Source organism: Aegilops tauschii, chromosome 3 (assembly GCF_002575655.3).
Source record: "Aegilops tauschii subsp. strangulata cultivar AL8/78 chromosome 3, Aet v6.0, whole genome shotgun sequence".
Classification (NCBI taxonomy): Eukaryota; Viridiplantae; Streptophyta; class Magnoliopsida; order Poales; family Poaceae; genus Aegilops; species Aegilops tauschii.
In genome coordinates this window covers 590,862,275-590,882,617 of record NC_053037.3, presented here as the reverse complement: position 1 = coordinate 590,882,617, position 20,343 = coordinate 590,862,275, and the positions used below count along the sequence as shown (strand labels likewise).

Below are 20,343 nucleotides of genomic sequence, written 5' to 3'. Positions count from 1 at the left end.
GCCAACAACCTACAGACAAAACAGGACACAAGACGACCACGAGGAAGAGCACCAGCCCAGCCCTAGGGCACCGCAGCTTGATCTTGCAAGAAATGGATGAAGCTTCACCGCAGTTTTATCAATCTTGACCGACCATCAAACATCACCCAAAGGATCACCGCACCACTTTTCGAAGATTCGTCGACCCGGAGGCAAGCCCGCTCTTTATCATGAGCAGCCAACAACCCACGACTTTGCTTGACTTCGTTTGAGTGTTTTTATGTGTTTATTTGTTACCATTCATAGCTTTGTCGGTTTTACTTTCAGTTGCAGTTCACTTTACCGTCTTACTTTTAGTTGTAGTTTTGCTTGTTGTTTACTTTCAGTAGTAGATGCTAGTATTACTGTTATACTTTTAAGTAGTGGTTATTGTTTGACGGTCGGTCAAGATTGATAAAACTGTAAACACGGAGGGTAAAGTCCTTTTGTCTCACACATCCCCTCAGTCGTTAATAACATCAAGCCTCGGTGCCACAAAACCGAACTAAATCGTGCAACCATATTTGCCTCTGTAGGAAGGCCCTAGTCTGGGCTACAGTTATGTCCCCTTCGCGTATCGCCAAAGAAGGAAGTTTGTAACATCAATATATATTAGGCTGGGAGATTGTCGTCCAAAGCTTAGAGGGCCTCGATGGTGTGAGCGCGCATTATAAATAGTAGATTCCAGAGGGCAAGAGTAGTGCCATGGGGTGGCACGGTCCCAGATCGGCTCAACCTAGGATTAATCTGCGGGATGTCAGCGATACGATGTGTCAAGTTTAGAACTTGAACTCTGGTGGGCTAGGTATACCACTGTCCTATTAAACATCCAACCACATGTAGATTCGCTATATTTTAATGTGTTGTTGTGCGTGGTGTGGGGCGGGGTGGGGTGTCTTGGTTATGCATATTATGTTAAGGGGTGTGTGATTTTTTTCTTCCAGTGCAACACACGGGCATGTTCTCTTTTTTTAACACAGTACAGATGCAAACGCTCATACACACGCACATACACTCAACCATAGGATTTGAACACTGGTGAGCTTGGGATAGCACTGTCCTACTAACCATCCAACCACAGGTTGGTTCGCACATGTTCCCTAATTATTTATTAAAAAATTGGAGTACCAGCCTCTGAGGGATTTCATGTGCAAGAGTGTCCTCCGAGCCGTCTGTTTCACGCTACCATGCCGCAGGGGCCTCCCAGGTGTTCTCTGCGCTGTTCGATCTGTCTGGACGGCGCGCATCTGGATGACCAGCCTTGGGGCTCCATGAAGGGTGCACCACAGGCGCGGTCGGGACAACTGTCATGCGGCAGTTTCGTTCGTGCCCGTGTGTGATGAACCAGGTGGACCCGCTTGTTGCGGCATTGGGCCTGGAGCCGGATGTGTCTTCGCGTTCGATCGGTCCGGACGGCACGCATCTGGGTGGCTTACGTCAGGGGTCCATGACGGTTGGCCCATTGGTCTTGGAGTTACGCTCTCCATATGGATTTTTATACAAATCATGAGAATTAAGAATGTATTTTTTAAAATGGCAGGATTCCTGCATTTATTAGGAAGAAAAGAATTGCTAGGTTAGTTATGAAAAAATTAGCGAAAACCAGATCCCGGTTGATTATGGATAACCGGGCGAAAACCATCACAACCGCTGAGGGACACACACAAGATAACCCACATACACCACTTGAAAGAGTGACTTGTCGAGACAGCACGCAGGCGTCATCGTCATCATACCTCCCCTAGAGGCGTCATCACCCCTAAACCCTGAGCAAACGACTCCAAGTTCACAGTCGGCGATCATCGACTCAACCAATTCTTAAGAGGCTGAGTGTAGTTGTATGAAGACCTGCGACCAGGCAACGTAGCTCCTCTGATGAAAAACTATGAAGAACAAAACCAGGCACAACTGGTGCCACGGAAGATCATCGAACAGGCCACCTACAACTAGTCATTGTACACCACAGGGACCCCGCCGCCGCAACTTCGACTTCATACTAACAAACAATCCGAGGCAATCCAGTGGACACGCCGGAGAAGAGCTGACTACCTCAACCATTGCCGCGTTGCCGACTTTGCTCCCATTATCATCGTTGCCACAGAAGCCCGGGCGCCAAAACCGCTGTCATCCACTGGTCCCGCTCGCCCATGCCGAGCTCTAAAGGTGAAGCACTCAAGAGGGAATTCGACGCCAAGGCGCCGCCATCGTCCGATCACACAGGATCAAGGGTTTCCCCATATAGACCGGGATGACTGGATCCGTGTGGGAAGGGTGTGGCACCAAAGCAGGGAAGCCTCCAAAAAGGTCAACGACGGCCACAACAGCCGCTACCGCTAGTCCCGGCATAAAGCCGGGACAAGGTCTTCTAACTCCCGCACCTCCCTAGCCGCTGTCCCAAGGCGCTGTAGCCCGACGTGTGCGAGATGCGGAAACGTCTTAGCCTCGGTGTGAGGGCACGTGTTGCATGTTATAGGCAGGGGCGCAATCTCCCTGAAGCACATACAACGATAGTTGAGATATTACAGGAGACTTGGAGGAGAAGGGATAAGAAGATAGAGTAGGTTACAAGAGAATATTTGAACTACCTATCTAGTCTATCTCTATCTCTAGATGCGGCCGGTATGGCACAAGTCTCCTCCTTCGGGTGCAACAATGTAACGTGACAAGATGTGTTTAACACCCTCCCTTATCACAACTTCATCAAGTTGATATTATATTTGAAGTCTTCAAAGCTTCTTGTAGGTAATGGTTTTGTGAATCCATCTGCGATTTGATCTCTGGAATGCACAAACTGAATCTGAAGTTGCTTCTTGGCAACCCTTTCTCTCACAAAGTGGAAGTATATCTCAATATGCTTTGTCCTAGCATGAAAAACTGGATTAGCAGATAAATATGTAGCACCCAAGTTATCACACCACAAACAAGGAGCTTGAGTACTCCTGACACCAAGTTCCTTTAACATAGATTATACCCATATAACCTCAGTTGTGGCATTTGCCAGTGCCTTATACTCTGCCTCTGTGCTGGACCTGGAAACAGTGGCTTGTTTTCTTGCACACGATGATGATATTAAGTTTGGGCCAAAGAAAATTGCAAAGCCACCAGTGGACCTTCTATCATCCAGACAACCTGCCCAGTCAGAGTCTGAAAAAGCACTTACAAGTGTAGAGGATGACTTGCTGAAATTCAAACCAATGTTGGCAGTATTCTTGACATAGCGAATAATACGTTTAGCAGCAGTCCAATGATATGTAGTGGGTGCATGAAGAAACTGACAGACTTTGTTGACATCAAATGAGATATCAGGTCTAGTAAGTGTAAGATATTGGAGTGCACCTACTAGACTTCTATACTTTGTACTATCATCTTGGCTTAAGAGCTGTCCTTCTGTGAGAGATAATTTTTCTGAACTTGACATAGGAGTGGGTGAGGGCTTACAACCTTGTAGACCCGCCTTTTTTACCAGATCTGCTGCATACTTTTCCTGAGAGAGATGAAGTCCATCCTCATGCTTCTTCACCTCAATCCCTAGGAAATAATGCAAGTCTCCAAGATCCTTGAGAGCAAACTCTTTACTGAGATCTTTCAAGAGCCCTGTGACAGCCTCATCTAATGAGCTTGTAACAATGATATCATCAACATATATGAGTACAAATATGTATGTGTTATACTTGTTGTAAATGAACAGTGAGGTATCAGACTTAAAAGGAACAACACCGAGTTGTTGCGTCTTGTGGCTGATAGACGTGAATACCATGCCCTTGGAGCTTGCTTCAACCCATACAATGATTTGTCAAGTTTGCATATGTAAGAAGGAACATTTTTGTTCACAAACCCAGGAGGTTGCTTCATGTACACTTACTCTTCCAGAACACCATGGAGAAATGCGTTCTGTACATCTAGTTGCCTGAGACTCCAGCCCCTGGAAACAGCAATAGACAAAACAAGGCGAATAGTGGCAACTTTTACAACGGGACTAAACGTGTCCTCGTAGTCTATGCCATACCATTGTTTTGAAACCAATCTAGCTTTGTACCGATCAATGGTTCCATCTGACTTTCTTTTAATTCTAAAAACCCACTTGCAGTCGATGAGATTTTTACCTTGCTGTGGAGGAACCAAATGCCATGTTTTGTTCTTCTGTAGTGCCACAAATTCTTCATTCATGGCCTTTTTCCACTTTTCATCACTCAAAACTTCCTCAAGAGTGTGAGGTTCACCAGGTTCACCTGTAGAACATACCATGCCATATTTTGTGATATGCTTGTAGTTAATAGGTTTTGTTACCCCTTTTGCAGTCGTGTGCGACGCGGAGACGTTGTGGCTGTTGTTTCTAAAATCCTATGGCAGAAGCTGGGACTGTGGCAGATGAGGGCGTGGGCGAAGACACAGGCGTTACGGCCGACACAGAGGATCCCGCCCGGCAAGCCCCATCATTGGCGCAGGGTGGAGTGGGCAGCGTATCAGCACGGGATCCCGCGCCGGCCAGGCCTGCAGCTGTCGGGTGGCGCAGGTCCCGCCGTTTATAGCAGACCGGCTGGGCCGGAAACCGAGCTGCCGAGGGCCCAGTGGCGTCGCGCCACCTGTCATCTCCTGGTTGGTGCGGGGCGGAGGAGGTGTGTTCCCGAGCCACAGCGCGCCGCGTGGCCGGCTCGACGTCTCTATCAGCGCGCGTTGGCCCGCGGCTGATCGCGCCTGATTCGGCTGGCGTAGAATCTGAGGCAGATCCGCCTGACCTGCCTGCCGCGTCTGAGCGCTCCAATCCCAAGGGTGATGCTGTGCCTGGCTGGCCGGATCCCGAGGGGGATTTGTTCCCCTCGCCTGGACACATAAAATATGGCCCTGTAGGGCGCGTTTCTTCATCGTTTTGACTGCCGTTTCGTTCCCTGCTTTCTCTTGCATCATCATCATGCTCATATGTGGTATTAAGAGGGTCAGCCAACACTTGATCATTACAGTTATCACCCCCGTGATCAAAACTAGTGAGATGAGAAGGAAGAAGTAGGATTTCTTTGCGAAGGAGTGCACCCGCATTGGGGTTAAGATGATCAAAAGGAAACTTGGTCTCGTCAAACACGACATCACGTGAAATATACACACGACCAGAGGAGACATCAAGACATTTGACACCCTTGTGTTGAGCACTATACCCTAGAAAGACACACTGTTTTGATCGAAACATTAATTTTCGATTGTTGTATGGACGAAGGTTGGGCCAACACGCACACCCAAAGACACGAAGGGCCTTGTAGTCTGGTTTGGTGTGAAGAAGTCTTTCCATGGGAGTTTCGTTGTTGATGACACGACTAGGAAGCATATTGATGATGGGAACGGCTGTGAGAAAAGCTTCATCCTAGAACTTAAGGGGCCTGGAAGCACCATCTAGGAGAGCGAGGCCCACCTCAACTATGTGACGGTGCTTACGCTGGGCAGAGCCGTTTTGTTGGTGCGTGTGAGGGTAGGAAACATGATGAGATATGCCAAGAGTTTGGAAGAAGGAATTCAACTTTTGGTACCCCCCCCCCCCAATCAGATTGTACCGCAAGGATTTTGCGATCAAATTTCCGTTCTACAAGTGCTTGGAAAACTTCGGATCGCTTCTTTATAAGATAGATCCAAGAGAACTTGCTATAGTCATCAATGAAACTAACGTAATATGTGTGTCTACCAACTGAGCTAGGGGCAGGACCCCGAACATCTGAAAAAATTAACTGAAGTGGTTGAGTAGAAACACTGGTAGAAACAGGATAAGGCAATTGATGACTTTTTGCTCTTTGGCATGAATCACAAATAGTTTCAACATGACGCTCACCAACAATCGGGAGCTTATTTTTTCTAAGCAAGCGTTCAACTAAAGAAAATGAAGCATGTCCTAGACGATCGTGCCACCGTGTTGAAGAACGCTTGACAACACCATAGGCTTGTTTATTATGTCTTCTAAACTCCGGAAGGAACGGGTAGAGTCATCGAACGCATCTACCTCGATAGAGGGTTTTCCTCGTGGCCAGATCCTTGATCAAGAAGAAAAAAGGATGAAATTCAATGAAGACATGGTTGTCAAGTGTAATTCTATGAACGGAAAGGAGGTTTTTGTTGGCACTAGGAACATGCAAAAAAATTCTAAGATGAATCTTACGATGAGGGGTATGTATAACCGAATGACCAATGTTGCTGATGCTCATACCTGCACCATCGGCGGTGTGAATTTCATCCTTGCCGTGGTACTTCTCACGGAGGGTCGCCTTCTCGAGCTCTCCGGTGAGATGATTGGTGGCGTCGCTGTCGAGGTACCAGTTGATGTCGAAGCCGTAGCAGCCATCAGCCGCCGCAGCGATATTGTCATCATCTTGAGAGTCGTCCTCGTCTTCATCATAGCGGTACCAGCTGTCCCTGGCGGTGTGACCTGGTTTACCACAGATCTGACAGCGTGGGGCGTCCGGGCGAGTTCGGCCAGAGCCGCCACCGCGGCGACCCCTGTTGCCGCGAGTGCCGCCACCACTGGCTCCGCCATTGTTGCTGGTCCTGGCGCCACCAGCCCTGCCCTTGCCACGGGAAGGACCACGGTAGCGAGAGCCGCCGCCACGACCACGGGTAGCGAGGTTGGCGGAGGACTTGAAGCCACCGCCGCCGGAGTTCTGGAACTGCACCATGCGCTGGTCGAAGTTGCTGAGCATGGAGAAGATCTCATCGAGGGAGGCGGGGCTGACGCGGGTGTCGAGGGCGGAGACAAGGGGCTGGTACTCCTGATCCAGCCCGTGAAGGATGTACGAGATCAGTTCATCGTCCTGGATGGGTTTGCCAGCCGCCGCCAGTTCATCCGCGAGGCCGCGCATGGTAGCGAAGTAGGCGGCGGCGGACTGGTTGCCCTTCTGCGCGTTGATGAGCGAGGTACGTATGTTGTTGACGCGGCTCAGCGACTGTGACGAGTACATGCCCGCCAGCATCGCCCAGAGCGCTTGCGCCGTGGTGACCGTGGTCACCGTGACGAGCACCTCTTTGGAGAGGTTGCTCAGCAGGAAGCCAAGCACCTGCTGGTCCTCCCGGACCCAGATGGGGTGGAGAGGGTTGGGCACAAACGTGTCCTTGCCGTCCTTGTCCTTGGTGGCTTGAAGCTTGGCCGGCTCCGGCGAGGTGCCATCAACGTACTGGAAGACACCGGCGCCATGAAGTTGTGGCGTGATCTGTGTGCGCCATAGCACATAATTTGTGCGGGAGAGTTTCTCAATCACCTGCCCACTGAGGCTAGGGTGAGATACGCTGGAGGAGGAAGACATGTTTCTTTTGGTGCAACTGGAATCAAGAGAGAAACTAGAGATGCGAAGTAGGATGGCTCTGATTACCATGTGCGAGATGCGGAAACGTCTTAGCCTCGATGTGAGGGGACGTGTTGCATGTTATAGGCAGGGGCGCAATCTCCCTGAAGCGCACACAACGATAGTTGAGATATTACAGGAGACTTGGAGGAGAAGGGATAAAAAGATAGAGTAGGTTACAAGAGAATATTTGAACTATCTATCTAGTCTATCTTGTTGGAATAAGCCACGGTGTGTGTTGTCGGGCTCGTCGGGTGCGATGGATTCGCGCGGGACGTGCGGGACGCATTGGTGCAGTCGGGCTCGTCGGGCGCGCGCGAAACGTGCGGGACGCAGCGGAAGCGTGGCATGGGTGGTGTGCGTGTGTGGGCTCGTGACAATTGCTAGCGTGTGCGTTGTGTGTGTTGATCGTGTAGTGATCCGAGTTGTAGGGCGTGCATGCATCGGAGTCGATCTCCAGCTTGCCGCGTATGTAGCGTAGACGAGCTGCATGCAGTAGAGGCCGTTGTGATCCGTTGGAGCCGGCCGCGCAGCGCGCGTACGAGCGCGTCGTGGGTGCAGGCGAGGGCGTGCGGATTGGGCGTGCCGGCCAGAGTGGAGGGCGTGGTGTTGCGTATGCATGCGCGAATAAGTCCCTCCCACTGGAAACTGGTTCGGATGCGTTGGTTAGCCATGTATCCAGTTTGAGAGTTTGGTGCTCTGGAAAGTAAAAACGGGGCTGTGTTCAGCCGGGTGAAAATTCCAGTATATCCTATTTCTTCTTCTACCTCTAGTTTTGAGTGAGAGAGGGAGAGCGGCAACAACATATCTCTATCTCTAGATGCGGCCGTATGGCACAAGTCTCCTCCTTCGGATGCAACAATGTAACGTGACAAGATGTGTTTAACACGACGAACCTCGCCTAGTAGCCGCCGCCAACAACACTGCAATACTCGGCGCATCCGGTCCTAGATCCAGCCGGCCACACCACCTCCGCCACCACTGTCGTGCCTGCAGGACGTAGGCACTCAGGCACCACAGGGATGCAGCCCCACGCCGGAGCTCCGACCACTAGCTGGCCGACCACCACCGAGACCAACGACACGAGTTTTGCTGCTCGCTAGCAGCGCCGGGCCAGCAACAAGAAACAAGCCCTACCACCGTCGGATCCGCGCGGGCTTTGCCCGCTGGAGACCACCGGCAACGACAAGGGGGAGGGAGGGCGGAGGAGGGAGGCGCTGGCGAGATCCATAGTCGCCGCCCGTGTCGCCCGGGGAGGGAGCGACACGGGCCGTTTTCAGTTTTTTTTTAACATGGAACACATGTTTTCCATTTAAGACACGGCAGTATCACCGGTTAGAACACGGGTCACATCAACAGGGTAATCAGCGAACCAAACACAATGAACATCATGATCTAACCCTGCACCCAAAGCCGCCAACACATGTGCCGGCTTGTTACACACCCTTGAGACATGAAGAACTTCCGCATGGATAAACTGAGTCTGAAGCTTAGACTTGATCTCTCTAAACACATTCCCCAACGCAGCCAGATCAAAGCTGTCAGATTCAACAGCTTGCTTAAGAGTAAAGGCTATCCGTCAAATTACACTCTACCAATGCCCAACTGATCAACCACATTGACAGCTTGGAGTAGAGCCACAGCCTCAGCGTGTGCAGCATGTGTGAGATAAAACGCCGATCCCGTCGCAGCCAGCTGAATTTCACAGTCCCAGTTTCTACACATCATACGCATATATACCCCAACCCCCATGTTTTGACCTGGCATCAAATGCACCGTCCACGTTAATTTTTGCAACATCCTGTGGTGGTGGCTTCCACCGGCCTTGTGTTGGGACTTTTTCCTTCTCCTTTGGCACCAAGTGTTCCTGCCATTCCTGAACGTGGTGACGGATAGTGTACTGGAACTCATCCCTTCTTTGCCTCCGTTCACCATGATTACCTCTTGCGTTCCGTCCACCAGTGCCAGAGTAATGCGGCAGCAAGCAGTTGACCACCACACGGGAATCTTATTAATACCTCGGGAATAAGAAGAGACTTCTCAGAGTAATGCCAAGGGAACATGAGAAGTCAGCATGGAAGTGACGCTTAGGGTGCCGCTTCCTTGATAAATAACTATACTTTTGGCCCGTATTTGACCTTCCAGTCCCTTGACGCTCCTGCTCCTCTACTAAACAGCTTCAAACCGGGCTTCCATTTCCTTGACACATTCTGCTGCTTCTAAGGCACTATGGATTTCGAGTTCTTTACGATCATGCTCTCAAATTCGCTAAAGAAGCTGGTACAAAACATCCTAGTTGCACAATCTCTCTCTACTGTTTCGTCTTTCTTTTCTGTTTCTAAGCTTTGATTTTTTTGTCATGAATCCGTTTGGTTGGTTCAACACTTCGCCCTTAATCCTCTCGCAGAGGCTGCCAGACAAATTTGCCAAGATGCTCTATGGCCATGAGCCACGAAAAATGAAGCTCCGGGAGGCTGGGCGCCGGCGCCTCTTGTGGGACATGGATGTGGTGTTCGACGCCGACGGCCACATGTATTTGGGGCACGGGTGGAAGCAGTTCGCCCAGGCTCATGACCTTCGGCTCGGGCACTTCCTCGTCTTAAGCTACGACGGCCACGACGTGCTCACCGTGAAGGTGTTCGACGGGAGCATGTGCCGCAGGGACTATCAGTATGACGACGATGCCAGTACGTGCTTCTTTGTCTTACTCTCAGTACGTAATTGTAGCTTGTAAGAATAAGTGAAATAAGTCTTCATTGCGTTTCGTCAGCCAACAGCAGCAGCGACAGTGGCAACACCTTGTACGGGACCAGCGGCGACAGTGGCAATACCTTGGTAAGCTTTTTCTGCCATAGTTCACTCTTTGCTTGAAATTTAGTCATGCGTATTCTCTTCTTCAATTCTGTAGTGTTTAGTTGCTCTTTTTCTCGCCATATTCATGACAGTTCTGTTTCCCACTTTGACCGTGTACCCCACTTTAGTTTGACACATGGATCTTATTGCCTCCTTTTCGTTGCATTCTTCTTTATATGTTATTTTCAATTAGTTAAATGATTTTCAAATCATTTACCCAGTTTCCCACATGAAAAGACTTTATTACTACGGCGAATTTGCATGTTTTCTCATCATGTACATGGTTCCATCTCTGGCACAGCAGGGAGCAGAGGGGGAATGGGCAGAGGAACACAACGTGGAGCAGGTAACCGAGTTCTCTAAATTCTTCCCCTCTATTTAATGTGTATATATGCGGTCAAAATCAAGCTCTGATGCATAGTGTAGATGCTTTTTTTCCCGTTAAACAGCCCTTTTATTAGGAATAATATAGTAAAAACATTTACAAACACCCAATTAATATATTAGGAATCATATAGCAGTGCATATGTAGACGCCGCATCAACTTTTCATATATCCAGGGAGCACATATATAATTGCCAGTTGCATATCTGTCACTTGACACCCAACATACATGCTTGAGTATACTGCGTATTGTTCAATTACTCTCTCTGTTCGATATTAATTCAAGTTCTAGGTGTGTTGCATGTCAAAGTTTCGTAAGTTTGACCAGGTCTACAGGAAAATGGGTTCAAACTTACAAACTAAAGTAGGACACATGATCAAATCCCACCAAAAGGTCTTAGGGCATCATACTGACCACAAATGACATGAGCTCTGCTTTTGCATTTGGAGGAGGGCATCATACTGATCTTGAATGAGTTCAGGGTATCAAATTAGTTATGCAAACACCTTGGAATAAAGCCACGTGATATAACATATGATTCGTTTTACAGGGTGTATCCAAGATGAGTAATCCATGCGATTCAGATGGAAGCCAGAAGGAAAGATCTTATTCTTCTGAGGAATTGTCAGGTTAAGTATCTTCTCAGATTAGTCAGTTACCCTGCAGCACATGCTTTCTTACTGTTGAAACAATTTTACAGCAGAAGACAGTCTATCTGCAGACAATTCTGTGGAGTCAGCTAATCTACGAATGCTTTCGAATAACTATGTCGTATCAATGCAATGCTATCTTACAAAAGCACAGAAGGTGAAAATAGATGCGCTTATAGAAAAAATTAAACCTAAATTTACAGTGCTAGTTGTGCAGATGAAGAAGTCAAACATAGAACGGCATACCCTGGTAAGTAAGTTTTATCATCTACATTTTGTATGAAAATGGCTCGCTGTCTGTATCAACACATATTATCTTGTTGTGATACTATTTAAGTCTGTCAGTATTTTGGTTTTAACTCAAAACTCCGAACGATATGTTTGCAACGAAAAACACATGCGTAACTAAATCAACACTATCGTTGCCTTTGTGACAGTTTTAGATTCTTAACTCTTTACTACTTGAGCTGTCAGATATAACAAGCTTAACAGTATCATCACATTCTGTTCCTTTTCTCAATTAGATAAGTTTTTTTTTGAAAAGGGGACTCCCCGGCCTCTGCATCAGAACGATGCATACGGCCACATTAATAAATAAGTAAAAAGGTTCAACAAGATCTTAAAGTCTGGAAACAAAACAAAATAAAGGCGAACTCACAAAGAGCCTCAACGCCGCAAAAAAAGGCCATAGAGCCACAACCGGCTGGCAAAACAAAGATAGGTAAACTAATCGCCTATCCTATTACATGGCCGCCATCCAAACCGGTTGAAGATATCCCGCGCTACCATCTCCCACCGGACAGATCCAGTAACCAAACGCTCCCTGGCCTCCATCGGAGTGAGTAAGGACCACATACGGAGCAGCGCCATACGGAGCAGCGCCGTAGCTCGGAATAAAACCTGCAAAAGATGAATAGTTGTTGTTCTGTTAAAAATCAAATCATTTCTGCAGTTCCAAATTGCCCATAACAACGCACATACTCCTACACGAATATGTCTAGCTGTGTCGGGCTCAATCCCGTCAAGCCACGTTCCAAATAACGTACCCACCGAATTCGGAGGAGTGATGTTAAAGGCAATTTGCACGGTGCGCCACAAAACTCTTGCCAGCGGGCACTCAAAGAAGAGGTGCTTAATGGTCTCGTCCCGATCACAGAAACTACACCTAGTAGATCCTGTCCAATTGCGCTTAACCAAGTTGTCCTTTGTTAAAATGACTTGTTTATGTACAAACCATATAAACACTTTGATCTTCAAAGGAACTTTTACTTTCCAAACATATTTGGAACTAGGAATGACACTGGAGTTAATGACGTCGATGTACATCGACTTGACCGTAAATTCTCCAGACCTAGTAATTTTCCAACACAACTGATCGGGCTGATGAGCTAACTGAACCTCCATCAGTCTACTCACCAAATGGAGCCAAGCTTCCCATCGATCACCAACAAGCACCCTCCGAAACTGGATATTAAGGGGAATGGACTGCATAATCGTTGCAACTAACGCTTCACGTCGTTGAACAATACAGTACAGGGACGGGTACTGGAGGGCCAGTGGCGTATCACCAAGCCAAGTATCCTCCCAGAAACGGGTATTGTCGCCATCACCGACAATAAACTTTGTTCTATTAAAGAAGGTTGTCTTAACTCTCATAAGACCCTTCCAAAATGGCGAATCAGTTGGCCTCACTGTCACCTGAGACAAAGTTTTGGACTGCAGATACTTGTTACGGAGAATCTGCGCCCAAGTTGCGTCAGTCTCAACAGATAACTTATACAGCCACTTACTGAGAAGGCATCTGTTCTTGACCTCAAGATTCTCAATACCCTGACCCCCTTGGTCCTTTGGTCTACAGATTACATCCCACTTGGCTAGTCGGTACTTTCTCTTTAGTTCATCACTCTGCCAAAAAAATCTTGATCGGTAGAAGTCCAGCCTTTTCCTAACCCCAACTGGAACTTCAAAGAAAGATAGTAGGAACATCGGCATACTCGTGAGCACCTAATTGATAAGGATCAATCGGCCTCCATAAGACATAAGTTTTCCCTTCCAGCAACTAAGTTTCTTCTCAAACCGATCCTCGATGCATTTCCACTCTTTGTTTGAGAGCTTGCGATGGTGAATGGGTATACCAAGGTAAGTAAAAGGTAAGGCCCCTAATTCACATCCAAACAATTGCCTATAAGCCTATTGTTCCTCCTTGGCTCTACCAAAGCAGAACAACTCGCTTTTATGAAAGTTAATTTTTAATCCTGACAATTGTTCGAATAAGCATAGCAGCAGCTTCATATTTCTCGCATTTGCCAAGTCATGCTCCATGAAGATAATTGTATCATCAGCGTACTGTAAAATGGATATACCCCCATCGACTAGGTGGGGCACCAAGCCACCCACCTGGCCGGTCTCCTTTGCCCTACCTATGAGAATTGCCAACATGTCAACCACAATATTGAACAAAACAGGGGACATTGGATCACCTTGCCTCAGACCTTTGTGTGTCTGGAAATAATAACCTATATCGTCATTCACTTTAATTCCAACACTCCCTTTTTGCGTGAAGGATTCTACCTGGCGCCGCCAAGCTTCATCAAAACCCTTCATGCGTAAAGCCTGTTGCAGGAAGGGCCATTTGACCTTGTCGTACGCTTTCTCGAAATCCACTTTGAAAACAACCCCATCCAACTTTTTCGTGTGGATCTCATGGAGCGTTTCATGAAGGACCACAACCCCTTCAAGGATGTTCCTCTCCGGCATGAAAGCAGATTGGGTAGGCTGCACCACAGCATGCGCAATCTGTGTGAGCCTATTAGTCCCGACCTTGGTAAAGATTTTGAAACTTACATTAAGAAGACAGATGGGCCTGAATTGCTCAATTCTCACAGCCTCTGTTTTCTTAGGAAGAAGGGTTATCATTCCAAAATTCAGCTGAAAAAGCTGAAGCTGCCCAGAAAAGAGATCATTGAACATAGGCAACAGATCCCCTTTAATAATATGCCAGCACTTCTTATAAAACTCGGCAGGAAAACCATCGGGTCCCGGCGCCTTGTTATTTTTCATTTGCGAAATGGCCTCAAAAACCTCTTTCTCAGAAAAAGGAGCCGCAAGAATATCATTCTCCACCTCAGTGAGTTGAGGAACATCCTCAACCCGGGACTCATCCAGAGACACATAGTTATCCTCTGGAGGACCAAATAACTGCTTGTAATACTCTGTAATATACAACTTTAGGTTTTCCTGTCCTAAGATTGCTCCTTCATCTTGCTCAAGCTGAAAGATCCTCTTCTTTCTATGTTTACCATTAGCAATCATATGAAAGAATTGGGTGTTTGCATCCCCCTGGACTACTCGCCGGACCTTGGCCCACGACGCCCACTTCAATTCCTCTTCTCGAAGAAGTTCTTTCAGCCTCATCTCCGCGTCAAGCTTGGCATGAAGCTCCGCGGCCGGCAGCACCGTGGTTTCTGCTTTTACATCTAGGGACTGAATAAGGGAAAGGAGCCTTTCCTTTTCGACCTTATAAATCCCGCTAAGATGCTTAGCCCACCCACGCAGAAAACTTCGCAAATGTCTAATCTTATTCTGCCAGCGCTGAAGCGCAGTCTTCCCTCCTGCATCCTTAGCCCATTCTCTGGCTATGAGATCAAAGAAACCTTCTCACTCAAACCAAGCCAGCTCAAAGGAGAAAGAGTTTTTGTTACCCAGATGGGTGGCCTCACCAGAGTCCACGAGTAACGGTGTGTGATCAAAAATTCCACGTGACAAAGCCTCTTCCAGCCAATGACAAATGTTGAGCAGAGAAAATTCGTAGTAAGAGTTCATATCCTGAACAAAGCGTGCACTGATGGCACAACTCAGTCGCAAGCAGGCGAAGGATCAGATTCAGATAGGCGCCCAAAGGAAGGCTCATCTCATTATTATAAAGCAGCCAATACGCCTGCAGTATCTTATACTTCTAAGGATTTTTCAGGTCAAGTTTGTTCTGAAGTCAAATCAGTTACCCACTTACCCTTTGTTCTCTTTAGAATTGTTTTTACTGCAGAAGAGAATCCATCTGCTTATGAGTCTGTGCAGTTACATGATCCTCGGATGCCATCGAAGGATTATGTCTTAGCAGGAAAATGTGATCTTACACTAGCACAGGAGAAAAAGATACAAGCACTTCTAGGGAAAATTCGACCTGAAATCCCGGTGCTCGTTGCTCAGATGAAAAAGAGCAACGTAGAATCGGGTCGTGGTAATCTGGTACGTTAGTTTCACCATCCGTATTATGTTTCCTGCACCTTGTAATTTTCTTCCTCTTTGCATTTCCATCACCCCCACTCCCCCTCGAGAACAACTCGAACGCGGTTCACCAATACGGACATCACTAAATTTTGGCGTACACGTCCGGACGTGTCCCCGACAGGAATAGGGGTGGAGAACATCTAACTAGGGTCACCATATAAAAAGTGGACACTAAATTTTCAGTAATTATTCAAATAATTTTACATAGCAAAATGGTCGGACCCTACTTTTTTTATTATTCGTCGGATATGTTAGAATAAATCCGAGGCATTCCGTCGATTATCTGAGGACCAAGCAATCACACGAGCACGACACCGAGATTTGTTAACGAGGTTCACCGATATGGCTACATCCCCGGGCTTGACTACGGGCGCTCCTCCTCGTGACACCGTCACAATACCGCACCCGGTCGCCCTGGACGCCCGCACATGCCGCTGGCTTTCCCTGCATTCCGGTGCTATTATGTTGGCATAAGTTACATCGTGTGTGTAGCCCCGCTATGTATGAGAGGCCTAGGCTACAAGTGTCCTACTAGGACACGACTCCATAACCAATCTAAACACAGTACAACTACAAGTCCAACTGTAACCTACCTTTTACACTATATTCGACACAACTCCAACAAACTCCACCTTGGCGAATATACTCCACCACCCTGGATTTGTTCATGCATCAAACTTTCATGTACATTGGACTAGAGCTTATCCCATGAGTACCGCTGCTACTCCACAGACTCCATATGACTCCACCTGTAACTTGTAGTCCCTTCTTTTCTTGATCACAGTCAACACTCGAGCAAACTTAAGTTCCTTGCTACTCTAGTTTGTGCTCCCAACTTCCAGAGTATACGTCCAACGCCATCACATACTAATCACTGATCTGTGTGAAAGTGAACAACTCACATATTGAATGTCACACATAAGAGTCACCTGAACTCAACATCACTGCTCCTTTCTTAACCGCTTGTCTGAAACTAAGGATTTTCACCGTTGCTTGTAGTCACCCCGAGTCAAATTCGCAGTTGTCTCACAGCATGTATGACCACCAGAGCCCTGGCCCGTTTCCATGTACGCGTGCTAACCGCACGCCTCGCCGCTATTACCGCGTCGAGCCTCCGCTGTCCCGGTCGAGTCTCAAGGGCCGCGAACCCACACCACTTAACCCCCACTGCAGAGTACCACCGATCATCACCGACCGATGACGAGTTTCACGCTTCCATCAGACCATTGGGCTCCGGTCTGAACTGCATGTCACTCACTTTACCCGCTGAATAGGCTTCGACTCTCTGTCGACTTACGCCGTAGCCCCTCAATCCAGCTCCAAGTGAAGTCCTCCAGACTCCAGCTCCACCTTTAACATGACTCCATGGTAGATGATCAGTCCACCCCCACGCCCCATCGACTTCAAGCTCCGTGTATACACAAATCAATCCTGCATCATAGTCTTGTCAAAGCCACACAAGCCCTCAGCCTGCGCCACGTGTTTCCACGCCCAGAAGTTGGTCACCATCAGCATCACGCACCTATGTCGTCGTCGCCGATTCCATCACCGTCTTCTGTACCAACCGACTTGCGTCGATCCGTCAGACTGTCCAGGCCAACTGCCCTATGCGTCTCACCTGAGCCGAACTTTCCTGACTGCAACCATCTACAACTCTTCACAGCCATCATCGTCCATCTTAACTGGCTTGACACCCCGCAACACCTTCAAGCATACCTGTCGCGCCAACAATTTTTCACCCATGTTTGCCATAACCCAAGGTTTTCAGTTCTGTTGAACTTCTCCACCTCAAACCTGGTGCCCGATGACATCATGATTCTTCGTACGATTGACACTGCGAAAAATTATCCGAGCTTCCCTCTCACGTGATGCCCAAGTACACAAACAAATATGTACTACTAGCAAATTCCAACCAAAAACAACCTTCTGGTCTTCACGTGTGTAGCTCCCTGGCACTCAAGTCCCCGTGCTAGTACTGCCCTTTGTGTCAATACACAAACGATGGATATTTTCTTTTGCCGATCTAAATCTGTAGGTTACCTTGATGTTGCACGTCTACCGGCTCCTCTAGGGACTCGGTCCCTCTTTTTTTTTCTTCTGAAAACAGATCTCAACATGCCTTGTAGCATCAACGTGTCACGAAATCCATGGTGCTCCTGGACGGACCTCCCGCATGCCCCCTAGCTGCTCAACTCGCGGCTTCCTGCACGCCTATGGGCCTCCTGCCTGGGGCCACGCCCACGCGTCCATGGAAATTCGCCGCCGCCGCCGCTGGCTTAGCGTTCACCGCTGTACGCTCGCCCGATCAATCCACCGATCAACCGCCGCACGTCACGTCTGCTGCTTGCACACGTATCTCGCTCTGATATCCTTTTTCCGATCTCGCAGATAACCACGCCGCAGTCGGCTGCATCTCAACTCAATCCTTCCTCTAAATCAACGATTTACATCCTCCAGACAACCTAGCTCATGATACCACTTGTTAGAATAAATCCGAGGCACTCCGTCGATCATCCGAGGACCAAGCAATGACACGAGCACGACACCGAGATTTGTTAACGAGGTTCACCGATATGGCTACATCCCCGGGGCTTGACTACGGGCGCTCCTCCCCGTGACACCGTCACAATACCGCACCCGGTCGCCCTGGACGCCAGCATATGCCGCCGGCTTCCCCTGCGCTCCGGTGCTATTATGTTGGCATAAGTTACATCGTGTGTGTAGCCCCGCTATGTATGAGAGGCCTAGGATACAAGTGTCCTACTAGGACACGACTCCATAACCAATCTAAACACAGTACAACTACAAGTCCAATTGTAACCTACCTTGTACACTATATTCGACACAACTCCAACAGGATATGGGCACATGGCCCATGTTCTACTCTTCGTCGGAGTCTGCCTGTCCGTTGATGTCAGTGGTGGAGTTAAGGTCGATTATTGAGCCGGACCGACTGGCCTCTTCAGCGTTGCGGCCTGGTGTGAACAAGGTGGAGCTGCTGACCCCGGTCTCAGTGTTTCGTCAGGTTGGGACAGTTAGGAGCAATTTGCTGATTTGTGTTAATAAAATGAAAAGCTGCAGTCTCAGTGTTTTGTTAAACAATAATAACTGAATTGCTCATTGTCTGCAGCTATGTACATTTTATTGTCTTGATATTTGTTTTGGGAAGTCAGTGTCTTGCTTATAACTCAAACGTGTGAAGCATTTGTTTGCAACAAAATGCTTAAATCAACATTATTAGTTGAAGCCATATGTATCAGAACAATTTAGCCTTTGTGACAGTGTTAACTTCCTGACTCCTTAGTGCTTCAGCTGTCATAATTACATTCTGTCTCTTTTTCAATTAGGCAATACCCAAGGATTATGCACTCAAATACTTTCCATGTGAAAGTACAAGTATAAAACTCCAGCTGCCTAATAAGAACAAGGCTTGGAAGTGCAGATTGCATATCAGGCCATCTGGCGTGCATAATCCAGGCCGGCGCAGCCTCTATTGGCGTTTGTTTGCCGTTGATAATCATGTTAGGGAGGGTGATATCTGTCTCTTTCAACCGATGACAAATGACAAGCATAGGACATTCATAGTGATAGTCCATTTACTTCACAAAGCAAGTGTTGAAAGTTCCCCTGGTGGAAGAAGTGACGTTGGCTCAAACCACGGAAGGAGAAGTGCAAAGATGGTCTTGACAGCCAATGTTAATGAGGAACCAGCTACCGATGGTATGGCAGCATGTCAAAAATTCATGTGTCAAATTTCAATTGACATACTTACTGTCTGATTATTTTGTAATCCTGGTCAGGTGAAGAGATCTCACCTTCTGGTCATGAAAATGCTGGAGATTCTGACGATTCCGAGGGAGCTTCTGAGCCTCTCTTTGTGGCACCAGATAGACCTCGTCTGACGGATGCGCAGAAGAAGAAAGTATTGGAGAAAGTTCATGCTATTGGCTCAGAGTCTCTGCCCATCTGTGTCATCGTCATGAACAATACTAGTGTCCGTCTATGCAAATCCAGCAACAGTAGCAACTCCAGCGGCCCCTACCTAGTAAGTTCAAAAGTATGATTTTATATATCTGCATCTGTGTCACTAACATCCTCGCCGTCTATGCACATTAACAGACCTTCAGCAAGCAGTATGTGTCAAGGTATCTTGAAAAACAGTACTTTACTAGGCATCACGCAAAGAAGAATGTCATAAGTTTGGTGCTTGAACGGGAGGGGGGCAGTAGGAGGTGGCACACGGAGCTGCGACTAGGGAATAACCGCCCGATGATCGTTAAAGGATGGACGTCTTTTGCACGCGACAACCGCCTACAGGTGGATGACCTCTGCCTCTTTAAGCTGATGCGGAATGAAGAGACGCTGAAGATGATGGTCTACATCATTCGCCGTAAGAAGTGCTTAGCTTGAGGCATCGTTGGGCTCTTGCTACTCTGATTATCCAGAATCTGTAGGTGAACAACTAAGTGATTTATTTCCAAATGAGTCGGAGAAGAATGAACTTGTTTATTTTCTATCGTTAGAGGTCATCTCAGTAACTCTGTCAGCGCTTTGTTATATGTTGCTGGATGGTCAATTTTGAACGACTTGTTAATGTCTTGCTGGGGTACGAGGACATACGTTTTTTTGGCATGTTTATGGGTGTTCCGGTGCAACGATAAATGAAGTTCCACTCTTTCATGAATTGAGAACGTACAGAAATACAAATGCATTTTTGTGTAAAAAAGGAAATACAAATGCATTGCAAACCCCTTTTATAACAATTATAATCCCAAACGCAAAAGAAAAATATAATCATTGCGAACTACTTATTAATATAGGTTCTATTATATTAAAT

General features: G+C 47.6%; 2 protein-coding genes across 2 annotated transcripts; both read left to right on the top strand.

Annotated features, from left to right (window-relative positions):
- Positions 1-9,789: 9,789 nt before the first annotated feature.
- Positions 9,790-11,662, top strand: LOC109784518 (B3 domain-containing protein LOC_Os12g40080-like). Its single transcript, XM_020343117.2, has 5 exons — positions 9,790-10,018; positions 10,102-10,166; positions 11,120-11,198; positions 11,270-11,469; positions 11,657-11,662. Exons 1-5 carry the CDS (start codon positions 9,790-9,792, stop codon positions 11,660-11,662), a joined length of 579 nt encoding a protein of 192 aa, XP_020198706.2.
- Positions 11,663-19,183: 7,521 nt separating this feature from the next.
- Positions 19,184-19,916, top strand: LOC141020757 (B3 domain-containing protein Os03g0620400-like). Its single transcript, XM_073495698.1, has 3 exons — positions 19,184-19,226; positions 19,307-19,551; positions 19,626-19,916. The coding sequence occupies exons 1-3, from the start codon at positions 19,184-19,186 to the stop codon at positions 19,914-19,916; spliced, it is 579 nt and encodes a 192-aa protein (XP_073351799.1).
- Positions 19,917-20,343: the final 427 nt, after the last annotated feature.